General features: G+C 38.7%; 1 protein-coding gene across 2 annotated transcripts in view; it reads right to left on the minus strand.

Moving 5' to 3' along the window:
- Window positions 1-18,591, minus strand: part of LOC125869194 (uncharacterized) — a 78,373-nt gene that overhangs the window by 54,618 nt on the left and 5,164 nt on the right. For both annotated transcript variants that reach the window (XM_049549757.1, XM_049549758.1), the window contains 3 exons: window positions 14,451-14,513; window positions 10,270-10,370; window positions 1,639-1,733 (listed from right to left, as the gene is read on the minus strand). In XM_049549757.1, the coding sequence (XP_049405714.1) occupies window positions 1,639-1,733; window positions 10,270-10,370; window positions 14,451-14,513 (259 nt within the window). The remainder of the gene's footprint in view (window positions 1-1,638; window positions 1,734-10,269; window positions 10,371-14,450; window positions 14,514-18,591) is intronic.

Raw genomic sequence — 18,591 nt, forward strand, 5'->3', positions numbered from 1 at the left:
GAACCTAAAATAAGTCAATCCAAACAGGCTCTAACTAAACAAGCAGCCTTGACGAAGTAGGTTGGATTTGAGATGCCATCAAACTATCTTTGGTTTTTATCTATTCAGACACCAAGAAATTACTGCTGGAGCCATTTCCCCGATTTTCTTGAAGGTTTTATGAATACTCGGGGAATAATAACTTTCATAGGCTTGCATTATTTTCTCTGGCATAACCCATTTCAGACCAAAAATAGATCTTCTACAGTTTTACAATTGGGCAGTGAAGGAAGAGATAGCTGACACTTCTGAGCTTTGCTGACACATGTAGCATCTGTTAACTAGTATAATATTGCTCTTGATTATACAGACAGGGTCTTGTGGAAACTCAGCAAGGATGGGGCTTTCTCAGTCAAAAGTGAATATAAGAGTGGTCTACATGAGATGATTGGGGGAACACAATATCCTTGAAGGTACTTCTGGAAGAGTGTCTTGCCCACCAAAGTGAAATGTTTTACTACGTTAAAGATTAAGACAGCTTGCCTTACTCAAGAAGTCTTACATTGCAAGTTCACCAGAACATTTTCCTCAACATTACAAGCACTAGCTAGATAATGCCAGAGCACACATCAGATCTTTTGAGTTGCTGGATTAGGAGGGGAGGAATTAAAAGTCAAAAGGGATGGTGGAGATTAATACCATCATATCATATATATGGTGGTCAATATGAAAGGAAAGAAATAAGAGATGCTTTCCAATTCCATACATAAAGTAGAATGGAATTGTATTGTATCTTCACATTTTTTGGTGTAAACAACTTTGTATTGAAGATGTAGATTAGATTGTAGATTTGATAGGAAGCTTGCAATTGATCTCTTTTGGAGGTGGCCAGCATACCCTTAATGCTAATCAATACAACTTAACAATTTAAAAAAAAAGAAAAATTATTCCTCTTGATTAAGTCGTCTTGGATGAGAAAGGCCCCTTTGAGAGCCAGTCAGGTGAAGCACTTTACCTTTGTAGGCACTTTAGTTTGCTTGTTTATTTATTTCTGTCTCTCTCTTCTGATGATTCTTGAAGCAAAGAATAAAACCTCAATGATTGGACTCACTAAGCCTCATGGAGAATTAAATATCACAAACAAATTAATTACATTAAGTGAGGATAAGAACAGAAACAGGACATGAAAATGACATCCATTTTAGTCTTTTGGGAACAAGTAAATAAAGAATATGTCCTCAAGGCATCTATGGTACTTTAGCTAAGACCTTTTCTCATTTGACAGGTTTTACCCTTTGCCAGTCATCTCTATCCTCCACATTTTTAATTCGGACCTTTTGGTGAACTTTTGTGGTATTATACTCTTTTATACCACTCTTTTTTAGTAACTTTTTCTTTAGGGAGGACAGCAAGTGCTTCTGCATACATGCTCCTGGAGCTCCAATGTAGGTAAAATATGTTGTCCATGTTCATTAAAATAAAATGAGAATCAGCATAGCAGTGCACAGTATTGTAAGTTACCAATAATAGAATTTGGAGTTCAGAAATTAAAGTTCTTCATACTATTAAAGCAAAAGAAAGGATTGTCAAAAGCTAAAACACCTTGTTCAGGAAATTAAAGGATTGTCAAAAGCTAAAACACCTTGTTCAGGAAATTACCTAATGCCATTGCAACTGCATACGGATCACTTGTCGCTAAATTGGAGAGAATTTCTAAAGAATGCCTCACAGCAACTGGATCAGCAAATGAGATTCTGTATCAACATACAAAATGTCTTAAGTTTTGCTGTTCGACGATGTAAAACAATTTACATAATCATAAATATATTTATACTAAAAATGGAAGACCAAGTTACTGTGGACAAGTAAAATTTTAGAAGCTGTTGCAGAGCAGAATCGTATGATTTTTCTTGAATTTCTTCGAAGTAAATAACAGGGATCAGGTAATGGCTTTGCAACTCGTGCTAAGTTTCTGAATAAAGGCATATTTAACAACCCAGGCCTTGTATGCCTAAGAGAAGGCTCCTGGTAAACTTGAGATCCAGAAGCTTGATTTTCACCTCTTGGACCCCAAACCACTTGGCAGCAGACACCTCCAGGATGTATTAAGCCACTTGGGCCTCAAACAGATGAGATCTCCCCAAGTTAGTTAGCACCGAACATACAGATCCTTTCGCTATACCTTTTGTCAGAAATGTCAAAGGTTGAAATGTAATGTAATAACCACTCTTCCTCAAGAAGCGACACCCTTGTTGAGAGTATATACACACCAAGTGATGCTGGAATTATAGGTGGCTCATTGGGGCAGCATGGATGAAATGGAGGCTTGCCTCTATAGTCTTGTGTGATAAGAAGATATCACCTAAATTTAAATGTAAGTTCTGCAGAGTGGTGGTTAGACCGTCCTTGTTGTCTGGAGTGTTGTCTAGCCAAGAACTCACATGTTCAGAGATGCATGTTGCGAAGATGAGGATGTTGAGATGGATGTGTGGCATACTAGGAGAGACAAGATTAAGAATGAAGTAATCCGGGAGAAGGTGGGAGTGAGCTCTGTGGCGGACAAGATGAAGGAAGCGAGACTCAAATGGTTTGGGCATGTAAAGAGAAGATGCGTTGATGCCCCAGTGAGGAGATGTGAGAGGTTGGTTGTTGGAAGTGCACGCAGAGGTAGAGGTACACCAAAAAAGTACTGGGAGAGGTGATTAAACAGGACATGGCGCAACTTCATATTACTGAGGACGTGACTCTAGATAGGAAAGAGTGGAGGTCACGTATAAGGGTAGAAGGTTAGTAGGGATAGAGTGTTGCCTTGCCTTGCGAAGGCCTAGGCTTGTTAGTTCCCATCATAGTACTAGTCATGCCATATGTTGTTTATTATTGTGTTACGGTTACACACTATTTGCTGTTATTATTGTTTCTCTGTTGTAGACCTTACAATGCTTATCTTATTTTGTTATGCTTTATTCATTGCTTCTTCTTCTGCTTAGGTTTGATGCAGTTGAGCCGAGCGTCTTTCAGAAACAACCTCTCTACCTCCATGAGGTAGCGGTAAGGTCATTCTACCCTTCCCAAACCCCACTCGATGGAATTTCACTCGGTATGTTGTTGTTGTTGTTGTCCCACTGCCTACCTTTGAATGCAGCATTTAGCCCCTTGCAACACCTACTCTTTTGATTGATAAAGGTCTGTTATTAATATGCAGCAAAGTGATGCAGCGTATTTATAGGGGACCCTTTGCATCAGTTAATTCAAACACTCCTAGCACATTTTCATATCATTTTTAACGCCCTTGTTCTACAAGACCCAATACGATACTCACAATAAGATTCAGAATTCGGGACTTAAAAGTTCTAATCCCTGCAAATTACAAGCTAAGTATTTACTCCCAGGCACGAATACCAATGCACTTTCTCTGTCCTACTTTCTAGGGCAGTAGAAGACCATTTTTCCAGCAGCAACCACCGGAATCTTAGCCTTTTCTTTCTAAGCCAACAATTATCACCCACTGTGATAATTTCTACACACTTTAGCCTAGGATGGAAGAGAATAGAATTTATTTTAATGCTGGGTTTAAGTCATTCGACATCACTAGATGGAACTCCAGCAAGTATGAATGGTATGAATGGGTTGAAAGAAGCAGAAAGTTGATGACGAGGTCAGTTATGAGCAAGAAAGCTATGGAATGGATATGTTTCTGCCTGAGAGAGGCTTCAAAGGAGCACAAAAAGGAGACGAGAAGATGGAAAATAGCAGAAAGAGAGACAAAGCTTTTTGGTACTAAGAAGCAAAATGAATATGGGAAATTTATGAGCTTGATAACCTTAAATAGTGGTGGAAGGTCGGGCTTAATCATACCGGAACTTGCATTAAATGCAGGCTGGGTGGATATTGCATTAAAGATTGAGAGATTCATTAAATATCAGCAAAGAGAGAAGGAACATTCTTTCTCAAGGGTGACGGAGGATGAATACTCTTATGCTGAGGCTGTCCAACAAAGTAAATAGGGGAGCAGTAATTTAAGAAGAGCCGAGATAAACATCAAGAAAGGAAGCATTCTGATTACTAAGCCAGTGAATATTCAGGAAGAAGATCTCCTCAAGAGATGCCTTATAGGATACTGCACTGCATGCAAGAAGCAGAAACCAACGCTGGCGGATATCAGGAGCTGGTCCTCAACAAACTGGAAAAAGGTCTTTGGAGTCAACATATATGAATTGAACAGCGAAATGTTCCTTTTCGAATTCCCCAACAGATACATGGCGGAATTGATCGTCCAAGGCCAATGGAGGTGGAAGAGTAGCATATTTCATCTAGATTGGTGGAGGCCAACAACAGGGTGCACTCCTAGCCTCTCAACTGTGCATGAAACTTGGATTAGAGTAGTGGGGATTCCATTGCATTTGTGGTCTAGGAAGGTCTTCCAAGAAATTGGGGATCTGTGTGGAGGTTGGATTGAGACAGAAGAAGAAACTGAGCTAAAAAACCACCTGAAGTGGGCAAGGATTCTGGTGAAAAACAACGGGAGAAACCTACCGAGAGAGGTCTCTATCGCTTGTGATGGAATTACATATTTTTTTCCAATTTGGGCAGAAAGCAAACCCAGATTCAAAATAAGGTCGGAAAGTGGAGGCATAGTCACCGAGGAAGATGAGGTCCTTTGCCCAAGGAATAGTTTTATCCCGAGGTCTGATGGCGTAAACATATGCGACATAGTGCCAAAATCCCATCCTTTTAGGGATTTTAGTACGTCGAAGTACGTGGGCTGTACTTCGACAGCTGGAAAGACAATTGGGAATGGAGCACGTGAGAGGCATGTGAGTTTTTTAAATGAGAGGGCTGAACTGGGCCCATTAGGAAAGCCCAAGAAGAATAACAATTCTAAATGGCCCAATGGCCCTGATTTTGCAGCACATGTCATCTTTAATGATTTACAAGGGACAAAGCTCGGCTGCACAGAAACCCAGAAGGACCATATATTGGCTGGTGACATGACAGACTTGCATGTGTCCAATTCAGGCGAAGCAAAGCAGAACATGAACACAAAAGCCGTGACAGAGCTGCTGGAGGAAGAAATCAGAGGAGATTTGATGATACCGGGAGAGGAAGAACCTAACTCCATAGATAGGGAAGATGATGGAAATATTACAAAGTCAGGGGAGATTGGGCTAGCAATACAGAGCTCAAACACAGAGATAGTTAATTGGGAGGTGAAGGAACCTGTACCAATTATGGTGCAACAACAACAAAGGGTTCAAGATGTAGATAAAGTGAATTCAACATGGGTACAACAGAACTTGATAAAACTGTGGAAAATCTTTGGGATCGATTTCCAAGGGCATGAAGAGGAGGCAACAGAGTTTCTGCTACAAATGGACAGTTGCAGACAAGTCAGGAGAATGGAACAGGATACGGAAGTCAAGAAACTCAAGATCAACGGTGCACAAGGGCTTAAAAGTCTTGTAGCCTTTGACGTAAAATTTAAAAGTTCTGGGAGTAGGAATAAGGGGAGGAACACAATCTTCAACACATGATGAAGTTTAAGCTAATATCATGGAATGTTAGGGGATTAAATGATAGGGAGAAGAGAAGGGTCGTACATAATTTGTTGTCTGGATGGAGAGCAGATATAATTTGTCTCCAAGAAACAAAAATTGAAGGGGATATCTCAGAGATGGTAAAGCAGATTTGGGAAGGCAGGTGGGGATTAGATATGCCTGTCTAGAAGCAAGTGGAACAAGAGGAGGTATCTTACTAATGTGGGATGCGAGGGCATGGATGGGGGAGGTCTTGGAAATTGGTTCCTACACCATTACTTGTAAATTTGAATCACAAACCCAGAATTTTAGCTGCCATATATCTGGAGTGTATGCTCCAAACTGTTACAAGGAAAGGAGAGTTGTACGGGAAGAACTAAGGGGGCTGATGGAGGGACCCTGGGCAATGTGCGGGGACTTCAATGTATCTAGGTACATATCTGAGAAGAAGAACTGCAACAGAAGAACTAAGGGAATGAGAGAGTTTTCTGATTTCAAGAGGACATGGAATTAGTTGACATGCAATTAGAAGATGCTGCATACACATGGTTTAAGGGAGACCAACAGGAAGCAGCCTCCAGAATTGATAGAATCATGATTTCTAAAGAATGGGATGATACCTTCAACAATTTGAAACAGATTCCACTTCAAAGGCTGGGCTCAGAGCATATACCAATACCTTTGATTACTGGCTGCTGGGAGAGGAATAAAAGCTACTTCAAGTTTGAAAATTGGTGGCTGCAGTCAGAAGGATTTGTGGATAGAGTTAGAGAGTGGTGGAGCTCCTTCAGCTACACAAGAAGACCTGATTATGTTTTGGCATGCAAACTTAAAGCACTGAAACTTAAGCTAAAGGAATGGAAACAAGAGGAGGGTGGAAATCTGGGCAGTCAAAGAAGGAGATTGTTAGAGCAGTTAGCAGAATTAGATACAGAAAGGGTAAAAAGAACTCTCACTGTGGAGGAAACAACAAAAAAGGCTGCAGTCTTACTTGAGTATGAAGAGCTAGTCATGAAAGATGAAGTTTCATGGAGACAGAAATCAAGAGTACTATGGTTGAAGGAGGGAGACAAGAAAACCAAATTCTTCCACAAAATGACAAATGCTCACAGGAGATATAACAGTATAGATCAACTCATGATACAAGGAGAGGTTACTCAAGAGAAAAGCAGAATTGAAGGGGAGATAATAGCATATTATAAGAACCTGTATAGAGAAACACATCAATGGAGACCTTATAATAATGTTGAATGTCCAATGTTGACTGAAGAGGAGAAAATGTCCCTGCAAGGCAGATTTGAGGAGAATGAAGTTCTAAATTGCCTAAAGCTATGTGCAGCCAATAAGACTCCTAGTCCAGATGGGTACACAATGGGTTTCTTCATCAAGTGTAGGGATGTACTGAAGAAAGACATCATGGACACATTTCAAAACTTTTATGAGCAAGAAGTCTTCGAGAAGAGTTTCAACGCTACTTTCATTGCACTCATTCCAAAGAAAAAAGGAGCCAATGAGTTAAGGGATTACAGACCAATTAGCCTCATAGGGAGCACTTACAAAATACTCTCCAAAGTTCTCACAGAAAGGTTGAAAGCTGTGATAGTTATACTGGTAGACTCACAGCAAATGGCTTTTATAAAAGGGGGACAAATTATGGATGCAATGTTGATTGCTAATGAAGCTGTAGATTCCAGGATTAAGCAGAAGAAACCTGGCATTCTATGCAAGCTGGACACAGAAAAAGCATATGATCATGTGAATTGGAAGTACCTTCTGAAGATTTTAGAGATGATGGGATTTGGACAAAAATGGTTGAACTGGATTAGCTTCTGCATTTCTACAGTTATCTTCTTTGTTCTGATTAATGGGTCCCCTGCAGGGTTATTTCAAACTCAAAGAGGACTCAGGCAGGGTGATCCATAGTCCCCTTTCTTGTTCTTAATTACTATGGAGGGGCTGAATAATATGCTCAAGACAGCAAATATGAGAGGATGGGTAAAAGGTTTTGATGTTGCTAGAGAAAATACAGAAAGCTTGGAAGTGACACATCTTCAGTATGCAGATGATACACTGATTTTTTGTGGAGCTGAGGAAGACCAACTGAAATACTTAAGGGTGATCCTGGTACTGTTTGAAGGGGTATCCGGGTTGCACATTAACTGGATAAAAAGTTCTATGTATACTATCAATGAGGTCAACAACATAGACTTGTTAGCTTCAATCCTAAGGGGTGAAGTAGGTACTCTACCTACAACATATTTGGGTATGCCATTGGGAGCAAAATCCAAGTCCTTAGAAATTTGGAATGGTGTGATAGAGAAGTGTGAGAAGAAGTTGGCCAGATGGAAAACTCAGTACTTGTCAAGACGGGAAAGACTGACCCTCATTAACTCAGTCCTGGATGCTCTCCCAACTTACATGCCGTCTCTATTTCCCATCCCACCAGGGATCACTAAAAGACTAGACAGCATAAGAAGGAAATTCTTGTGGCAAGGAAACAAAGAGAATAGAGGCTTTCATCTAGTTAAATGGAATTCAGTGACAACTGGAAAGAAGAATGGTGGTCTCGGGAATAAAGAATATGGAGCTACATGGCAAAGCACTCTTAGTGAAGTGGTTGTGGAAATACTCACATGAAAACCAAACACTTTGGAGAAGAGTGATAGGTGCCAAATATGAGAATGAAGATAGTTGGATGACTAAGATTGTGACCACACCTTATGGGACCAGTTTATGGAGATCCATAAGAGCCTTATGGGAGGAAGTTAAACCCAAATTCAAGATGAAAGTGGGGAATGGGAACAAGATCAAATTCTGGAAGGATGAATGGCATGAGAGAGGTAACCTGGAAACTCTTTTCCCTGATATTTACAATCTGGCAATGTTCCAACAAAGAACTATTGCAGAACTATGGACACCACAAGGGTGGAATTTCATCTTCAGGAGAGAACCAAATGATTGGGAAGTGATGACGTTGGCAGAATTCCTCAACATGGTTGGACACTTTACTGGACTTCAGGCATATGAGGATATGCTTTGGTGGAAAGGCAACAATAGAGGAGAGTTCAAAGTGCATTCAACTTACAGGCTGATGGATCAATCAAGCCAGCAGAGTCCCATCTGGCCTTGGAAACAAACATGGAAGTGTAGAATCCCACACAAAGTCTCATGCTTTATTTGGCTGCTAGCTAAGGAAGCTGCCTGACTCAGGATAATGTCATGAAAAGAGGGATAACCTTATGCTCTAGGTGTTTCCTATGTGGGGAAACCTTAGAAACTGTAAACCATCTATTTCTACACTGCAAATACACTCAGCAGCTCTGGAGAATTTTCTTGAGCCTTAAAGGCATATCCTGGACTATGCTTAGGAGAGTTACTGAGGCCTTGTACAGCTGGGAGGAGGCAGGTGCCCTTGCAAAAGACAGAACTAGATGGAGAATTATCCTTGCTTCAATATGGTGGGCAATCTGGAAAGAAAGGAATTCCAGATGTTTTGAAGGCATAGAAAATAGTGTGCAGGATGTTAAACTAAACGGCATTTTGTTGTTATGTTTTTGGTGTAATCAATTATACTCAAATGACACTGCCTCTATAGTTGATGTTTTAGACTCAATATAGAAATAGAGTAGGAGTGTCTAGAGTGCATTTGTATATAAGGTTTGAGTACAGCCCATGTACTTTTATGATATAATACAACGTTACCATTTTCAAAAAAAAGAATTCGGGACTTGCAATATTTTCCTTGGGCCTAAAACCACTTGCCCAAGCTTATAAAGTCATTCATATTCCTTTTCACTGACAGGGGACTTTAGGGATGTAACAAGCACCTGCACTCATTTCCCAATATCGCAACAAAAGGAAGATTCTGACAAGTAGCTTTTTTCACAAGTAAGATTCAAGCAAATAGCCATTGGAATCAGCAACCTAAATGACTGGCGCAAACTTCAACAGTAGCAAGCCTTTTTTCCACTAGACAATTGGACGACTCAAACTGAATCCTTCCCACTACGCATATGATTATGAATTTTCCTTTATTGATTGTTGTATTGATATTACACATTTGATGTGCAGTTCCACTTCCTATTCTTCTCCTTAGCTTTAAATGTGCAGCCTAAACGCCTGATAGCAAAAAAAAAATTATGACTGAGAACTCCCCGAGGGCCAGTGGCACACGGTTTGAAACTCGGTGGATAATAGACCCACCCCTCTACCCTTCTCCAATTAATACTAGGTTTTTGTTTGCGGCAGAGTTCAAACCCGTAATGTGCACCTAACCCACAATCATTAATAGCGCTCTTACTACTAGAGAAAGCCCTGGAAGACACATGATAGCAATGCTTATTGCGATCACTTTAAAATATCCTCCATGAATGCCAAAAGAACATGGCTGGAGTTGCACTCAAAATGGTAAAAGTCACATTAGTAGTCACACTAGCATTGATTACTTATGCAGAAAAGGTACGTGGACAAAGAAGACAATGATATGTTTGCTTCAATGGATATTCGTGGAGATGTGTCTTTTTTAATTATTTTTTAACATGGGGGAGGGGATTACAAGGTGGGGAATCGAACCCTCACCAACAGCTACTAGGATTCCCCCAAGGAAGATGCCAACAGGAAGGGGAAAGAAGGATCTAATTATCACAATGGACCACTACTGAAATAGGGTATACCACAATAAGCAGTAAAATGAGAATAACTCATTTTTTTTAATCAATTGATTACAAAAGACACCAACATTAGGAAGCAAACAAACCCTTGCACAGCACGATGAAGGAAAGCTGGATTCCCTGGATCCAAGGGAAGTCTTCTCAACGCACTCAATGCAGCATATTGCAAATTACTCCGAATCGTAGACTGAAACATGAAGGAGAGAAAACGTAAGTTCACATCTACCAAGTAGAACCATGATAATGGAGAAAACTTGAGGTACACCACCGTACGATATCTATTTGTCCAACAGCCCTTACACACCTGTACTACCAATAAAAAGAGAATAATTGCATACATTCTTCAAACACAACATTGACCTCACGTTTGTCCTAAAAGCTTTAGATAACAAACACATTGAACAACTGTAATAGCAGTCTAAGTGGCTCGGACGCGTTTGCGGGTGTCCGATATGGGTGCGGATCTAGAGGTCGGATCCTTCATGATCTAATTCTTAAGATTCGGGGATATGGATCCATGTATGGATACGGGCGCGGGGATTTGCCTAAAAATAATTAAAATATCTAAAAATAGAGTTATAAATCTAAATTATGAGATATTATGTGGAGAACTTGAGGAGAGTTCAGGAAGGAGATTAAAGGAAAATGAGTGACACATAAATTTTTATATAAAAGGTATTCCATTTTCTTCAATTTCGCCTTAACTTGTGTATAGATTACAAAAATCATGAACACTGTCCAGAGTTTCCCCATCGATTTTGGTCAAAGTATCCAAAATCGGTTGACCAAATCAGACACGAATCCCACACCCACAGCCATGTCGTGTCGACATGGGTGCGGTACCAAAAGTGAAGAGTCCGAGCAACTTAGATGGCAGTAGCTACGATATTAAAAGTAAACACAGAGCATATGATCTTGTGGATGAAGTGTTTGTTGAACCATTGTGAAGTACATTCTAAATTTTTTGAGAAATTGCAATTAGTTGAAGCTATACATATATAGAGAGAGAGATAAGTGTCAAAAATACACATAAATTATTCCCTTTTTTTTATTTCATACCTTAACTATTGAGAGTGTAAGTTTCATACCTTAACTATCACTCATTAGTTTGATAAACACACTCAATGGTGTGTGTAATACACTCTCTTTTATTTGCAAAATCCTTGCCACATGGCAATTCACATGGATAATATTTCACCTTGACAAAAATTAAATAAACTATTAATATTAGTTAAAAACTAAAGAAAAAATTATTACTATCCCAAAAAAAATTGAAAATTAAAAAAACAAATGCTTAAAAAAAAAATTCTCACCCCACTCTACCATCTTCTACGCCCCCACCCCATAATCCCCCCGTTCTTTTATTCCTTAAAATTCATTCATGAAATATTTTTTTCAAATTCAGACCTCACCCGCTCCCCCCCACTCCTTCATAAAAACATTTTTTATTTTACTTTACAAAAAAAAAAAAAAAAAATCTACCCCACCCCATCTAACCCTCGGCTCCTAGTTTATTTTTCTTGTTTTACATTTTTCTCGTTTTGTGTTAGATGTGTGTATATATTTTTAGGAAAAAAATTTCTACTTACGTACGGAATATAACAGAAATAAAAAAAATTATTTTAAAAAAAGTCTTGCGGCAAGTAAAAAAATACTTTTCTAAAAAATATATATATCTAATACAAAACAGGAAAAAAATTGGAAGCAAAGGGTTATGTGGGGTGGGGTGGAATTTCTGTTTTTAAAATAATATCTAAATTATTATTTGAAGGGCTAGGGGGGTGGNGGGGGGGAATGAAGTAAGAATTATTTTTTAAAAAAAACTAAAAAATAGGGGTGGGGAAGAGTACGGTGAGAGGAAATGGTGGAGTGGGGTAAGAAAAATATTTACATTTAATTTTATAATTTTATAATTTTTAAATTTTTTTTGGGGTGGGGAGGTGGGGGATAGTAATACTTTAATCTTTAACTTTAACTAATAATTTATTTAATTTTTGTCAAGGTGGAATGTTTTGTCCATGTGGAGTGTGATGTGCCAATTTTTTTAAATAAAAGAGTGTATTATACACACCATGATGAGAGTGTGATAAAAGAGAGGTGTGTTTCTGATATACCGTGAGTTTACGGTATTTCTAATACATTTCACTTACAAGTTGTGTGTGTCTAGGGCCTTTTTGTATTGGTATTTATGTGTTTTTATCATATTTTGCAGGAAAGATGTTCAGGCGCGGAAGTATAAAGACAGCTGAAAGAAATGCAGAAAAAGGGTATTCACGAAGGTGATCTACGGACCGTAGGTCCATTGACGGTCCGTAGGTGATGACCGTAGATGCAGGCACGGCGTGGAAGGCAAATCAGGGAAATCTGACCAAGTGTGGAACCACGGTGGCCATTAACGGTCTGTAGATTGATCTACTGGCCGTACTGTTGATCCGTAGATTGATACTGCGAGGGTTCCAGTACCTGATTTTTGAAGATTCCAAGTGTGGAGCTACGGAGGGGGATTGACGGACTGTAGATCGATATACGATCCAAACTGTAGTTCCGTCGTTTGCTTCCGAGAAGCTGATTTTTGGAAGCTGAAATATTTTCTAAGTCCTGGCTGACGGAAGGGACTCATGGACCGTGGATCCATTGACGGTCCGTGAGTCAGTCTCGTGGAATGAAGACGCGTGCCTAAACAAACTTTCCTTAATTTGTTTCCCTTTAACTTAGGATTTGTTTTCTATAAATAGGGCATGTAAACCTCATTTTTGGGGGTGAGACATTATTATTCTAGTTTTACTTTGTGACTTTGGAGATTAATTTGCAAACCTAGCAATAATTGATTTCCTAAGTTCGTTTTGAAGATTTTGGCTTTGCAATTCAAGTTGAATTTCTTGGTTTATTATTCCCTTTACGTAAGTTCATGATTTCTTCATCTAAATCTATGAATTGTGTTCTTGCTAATATGGGTAACTAAATCCACAACTAGGGTTGTGGGAACCATAAGCGATTAACAAAGTATGAATAGTAAGTAAGCAATTCTTGACTAGTATTTTGCATGCATTGATAATTCTTTCGTTTAGAAGTCTTTTTAACGATGGCCAACGTTAGAACTCGCCTTGTTACTACTTGCCGAACCAAGGAGGTAATTAACAAGAAAAGAATCATCAGCATAGATTTAGTGTGATACTATCTAATAGTCTAGTGTCGATTGGTGCGAAGTAATAACTAAGTCAAACATCGATTATGATGGCTAATATGAGGTATAGGTAAGGGTTAGTAAATTATACACACGTAGCCGGACCAAGGTGCGGGGTGAAATTCTCTAGATGTCGGACCAAGGATTTAGTGATACATAACTTACCACTTTGCATGTGATATACTAGGAAAGAATTGTTATTACTAAGATTACTGCGTTATGAGCTTGTGGGGAACACATATACCCTAGTTAATTCTCTTATCTTGACAACAACCATAATTAACTTTTGTTTACTGAATTCTTACAATTTGTTTTACAAAATCCCCCCTTTTAATTACCTATTTCTGGAAGTAATTTGACGAATTGAATACAAGTGTTGGTTAAAGTAAAGTTTAAACCATTTTTCCTCGTGGGATCGACCCCAACCTACAAGTTGGGTTCTTTACTTGATAACGATCGCTTATGCTTCTTTAGGGAGGTGTAATATGAGCGTATCAGTTTCTCAAACTAATAAGTGAGTTTTATTATGAAACTCACGCTCTCAATAGTTTAGGTATGAAACTCAAAAAAAAAAAGATAGTTTAGGTGTGTTTTTGACCCCTCTCTCTCTCATATATATATATATATATAGATCCTAATCTTTTAGGCAAAGCAATGTAGAATTTCATTTTATTTTTGTGATCTGTAAGAAATATAGAATTGTTATTTCTTTACCGCCTCCTACAGATACATCCATTGGTCTAGATACTTCGGTACTATCATATCCTAGCATATGGCTAAGTAAAGATGTATTTTTCAATTATCAGTACTTTAGAATTCCAAGTCTAATGAAAAGACCATGAAAGACAAATTACCAACTCTTACTGGATATTATGTGAAAATAATATATCAAACAAAGATTGCACAGCTGGTTACAATAGAAATATCTTAAGAGAGGAAGCTCACACGTCCTCAAGCTAACATTATGTTTCTGTGTGTTAGAAAATTCCCCTTCATCACACGGTTTGTAATATAGTAAATCAATACCCGATGAAAGAATACAATAACTTGCAGACAAAGATATCTGTGATTTGACAAAAGTACCTCCTTATCACCTCCTTTGGTCCCAAGGATGCCCTTCTTACGTTTTTGTGGTGTATCAGCAACCTAACAATTGTAAGACATAAACAAACAACTTGCAGTTCAGTAAGCTGATTTTTTTTCAATGATTAAGTAAAGAAAGTTATTAAAGAACATCATCCAAAAAGAAAGCTACTTAAGAGAAACATTTACAGTTGTTCATCTAATAAATACTCCCTCCGTCCCAATTTATGTGATGGTGTTTGATTGGGCATGGAGTTTAAGAATGAAATAAAGACTTTTGAAACTTGTGGTCTAAAATAAGCCATAGATATTTCTGTGGATATAAATCATCTCATTAAGGGTAAAATGGGAAGTTAAAGTTAAATTGTTACTAAATATAGAAAGGTGTCAATTCTTTTTGGGACTGACTAAAGAGGAAAGAGTGTCACATAGAATGAGACGGATGGAGTAGAATTTATTTGAGGCAAAAAGAAATCGTACTCATGAACTCTCTAGCATAATTAACTAACATAGTTTCAAATATTTGAAAGACCTCTTCAGGAAATGTACCTATTACTTATACTTGTGGTACAGAGGTACTATTTGTACTCATAATAGAAAATAGAAATATTCTTAATAAGTCGCAACCACGAAATAAAATGCACTCTATCTGGCAAAAACAATTGTTTTTGTTTTTTTGTGAAAGGTAAAGGGTTGAGAAAAAGAGTATTTTTATTTGGAAGTGATACAAAAACAACATACCCAGTGAAATCCCATGAGGTGGGGTCTAGGGATGGTAGAGAGTACGCAGACCTTACCACTACCTTGAAGAGGTAGAGAGGCTATTTCTGATAGACCCTCGGCTCAAGTGCATCAAACTCAAGTACAAGAAGAAGATAAAGATGAAGAAACATGGCAATTAATAAGGAAAGCAGAGTAAAGTGTACAAGAAAGAACAGAAACACGAGCAAATAGTGTGATAATCGAAACACAATAAACAACATATGGCAATAACTACAAGGAACCTTCGCAAGGCAAGACAACATTGTACCCGTACTAGTATTTTACCCTAATACGCAGTGTTGTAAAAAGCGCAGAAAAGCGCGCTTAAAGCGCAAGGCGAGGCGAGGCGAGGCTCCTGCGCTTTTAGTTCCTGAAACGAGGCGACATTGAAAAGGCGCTCGCTTCTACTGTAGAAGCGAGAAGCGCAAGAAAAGCGAAAGCGCGATAAAGCGCGCTTTTTCATAAAAAGCGCCAATTAGGGTTTTTTCTTTTAAAATGTAAGGTTTTTTTTTTTTTAATTTCTGAAAGATACTTACGCGACTAAGAAGCTGTGACTTTTTCTCTTCTTCTTTGCGACTGCTGTAGCCTGTAAGTTCTCTTCTTCTTCTTCTCTTCTTCTCTGCGAAGCTGCTGCGATCTGCTACTGTTTTTTTTTTTTTGGTTGTTGCTAGGTGTTTTTCTATATTTTTATTGCTACATTTTTTTTTTCCAATTTTGTTTGCTGCTCTGTTTTCAATCTCTATTACTGACCTGTTTTTTTTTTTTTCAATTAATATTACTGCTCTGTGTTTTTCAATTCTTTTGCTGCTCTTGTTGAAGAATAGGAGTTTGATTCTTTGTGATTTAATTATGTTTTTTGATTTTTTGCTTTATATGTTATGACTTATGAGTATTATTGACTATTTATTTACTTTTAATCTAAGAATATATTACCTCTATTCAGTTATTTAATATTTTTTTATTTTTATACTAAATATCACTTTATTCAAAAAAAGCGCGCGCTTCGCTTCTCACTTCTCGCTTTTGTGAAGCGAGCCCTTGTCGCTTTTTTCCGCTTCTCGTTCCCAAAACACTGCTAATACACGACTTCCACTATCTAGAGTCATGTCCTCGGTAATCCAAAGTTGCACCATGTCCTGTCTAATCACCTCTCCCCAATATTTTTTCGGCCTACCTCTACCCCTCCGCGTACCCCCTACCACCCACCTCTCCCACCTCCTCATTTGGGCAGCAGCACACCTCATCTTCACATGCCTAGACCATCTCAGTCTGGCTTACCTCATCTTGTCCACCAAAGAGATCACTCCCACTTTCTTTCGCATAATTGCATCCCTAATTTTATCGCTCCTAGTATGTCCACACATCCCTCTCAACATCCGCATCTATGCAACATGCATCTTCTCAACATGTGAGTTCTTAACTGGCCAACTCCATTCCATACAACAATGAAGGTCTAACCACCACTCTATAGAACTTACCAAGTTTAGGTGATACCATCTTATCACACAAGACACCAAACGCAAGCCTCCATTTCATCCATGTCGCTCTAATGCGATGTGTGACATCATTGTCAGTGTCTCCACTACCCTGGATTATAGACCCAAGATACTTGAAAATTTTCCCTCTTAAGGATATGTTGAGTGGCAAACCTTACTTACACGTCCACTTCATCCACCATCACACTGAATTTACACTCCAAATATTTAGTTTTGGTCCTGCTCAACTTAAACCCTTTGGACTCCAGAGTTTGTCTCCGAACCTCCAATCTAGCATTAACTTTGTCCCGAGTCTCATCAATCAGTACTATGTCGTCCGCAAATAACATACACCATGGAACCTCCTCCTAAATAGACCGCGTCCACTCATCCATCACCAAGGTAAATAAGAAAGCGCTAAGAATTGATCCATGGTGCTGCCCCATCTCAACTGGAAAGTGCTTTGAGTCTCCTCACACCATTCTACAGGAGTCTTGGCTCCTTCATACGTATTCTTTATAATTATCGCCTTAATATAAGCCATCGGGACACCTCTAACCTCCAAACACCTCCAGAGGACATCCCTCAGGACTTTGTCAATTTTCAAGGTCTATGAACATCATATGTAGACCCCTCTTTCTTTCTCCATATTTCTCCACCAGTCTCCGCACAAGATGGATGGCTTCAGTGGTCGATCGTCCCAGCATAAGTCCAAATTGATTCTCAGAAATGAACACCCCTCTCCTCACCCTCATCTCCACTACTGTCTCTCAAACCTTCATAGTGTGGCTTAGCAATTTGATACCCTTGTAGTTGTTACAATTTTGGATATCACCCTTATTTTTGTATAGTGGAGCCATTGTACTCCCATCTCCCTTCGTCTGGCATTTCTTTTCTTAAGAATAACATTAAACAACCCAGTCAACCACTTCATACCTTCCTTGTTTGTGCTCTTCCAAAAATCCACCGGAATCTCATCAGGTCCAGTTGCTCTTCCACTGTTCAACCTACTAATAGCACGTTTGACCTCCTCGACCTTAAAACACCTACGATACCCGATGTCTTTCGGAGTGCGCCAAATCACCCAACACAATGTCTCGGTCCCCTACTTCGTTTAAGAGTTTGTGGAAGTATGCTTGCCATCTTTGCTTAATGGCAGCGTCCTTCACTAACACCTTGCCTCCTCATCCTTGATACAAATACAATATACTACTGACTGGGCCTAAGTAAATGACAATGGTTTTTTTTATAAGGTAACAAGTAGTTGACAATGGTTTTTTTTTAGAGAAGGTAACATGTACTTCCAAGGCCTCTTAGTTGTTAGTATCTCTCCATTAGGACTCTAATTCACTTTGACCAAAAGTAAATCATAATGAACATCTCTCAACTCTTTTTTGAATAGACCAAAAGCATTCAGTTATACTTCACCAACAAGCAAATCATATTCATAGAGTCAAAAACATAGAAAATTAGGAATGATTGGGCAAAAAAAGCATTTGGAACTTAGAATTATTAAAAAGTGTAATGAGTTCCAAAGTGCTTGGTTGACACAGGAGGTCAAATTATTACCATCACTAGAGAAGATAAGAATATTGAGGGGAAGGATATTCAAATATTTATGGTCAACAGAATTTGCCGAAAGAGGGAAAACCCCAAATTCTCATGAACATCTGAGTCTAAAAACAAAGGTGTACGTAGATGAAAGCAGGAAATTTACGCTAAAAATTGGTGTAGCTTCACTATGAAGAGTCTGGATTGTATTGGCAAACTAGGACCGAAAAATGGGTAAGACCTGCCTTTAGCAAATCCAATTCACCAGTTCCCCAAATACTACCATAAGAATTAGCATTTGAACTTCAAAACGTAATAGAAGATCAACTACTATTCGTCCCAATTTATACGAC

The sequence above is a fragment of the Solanum stenotomum genome, chromosome 6 (genome assembly GCF_019186545.1).
Source record: "Solanum stenotomum isolate F172 chromosome 6, ASM1918654v1, whole genome shotgun sequence".
NCBI lineage: Eukaryota > Viridiplantae > Streptophyta > Magnoliopsida > Solanales > Solanaceae > Solanum > Solanum stenotomum.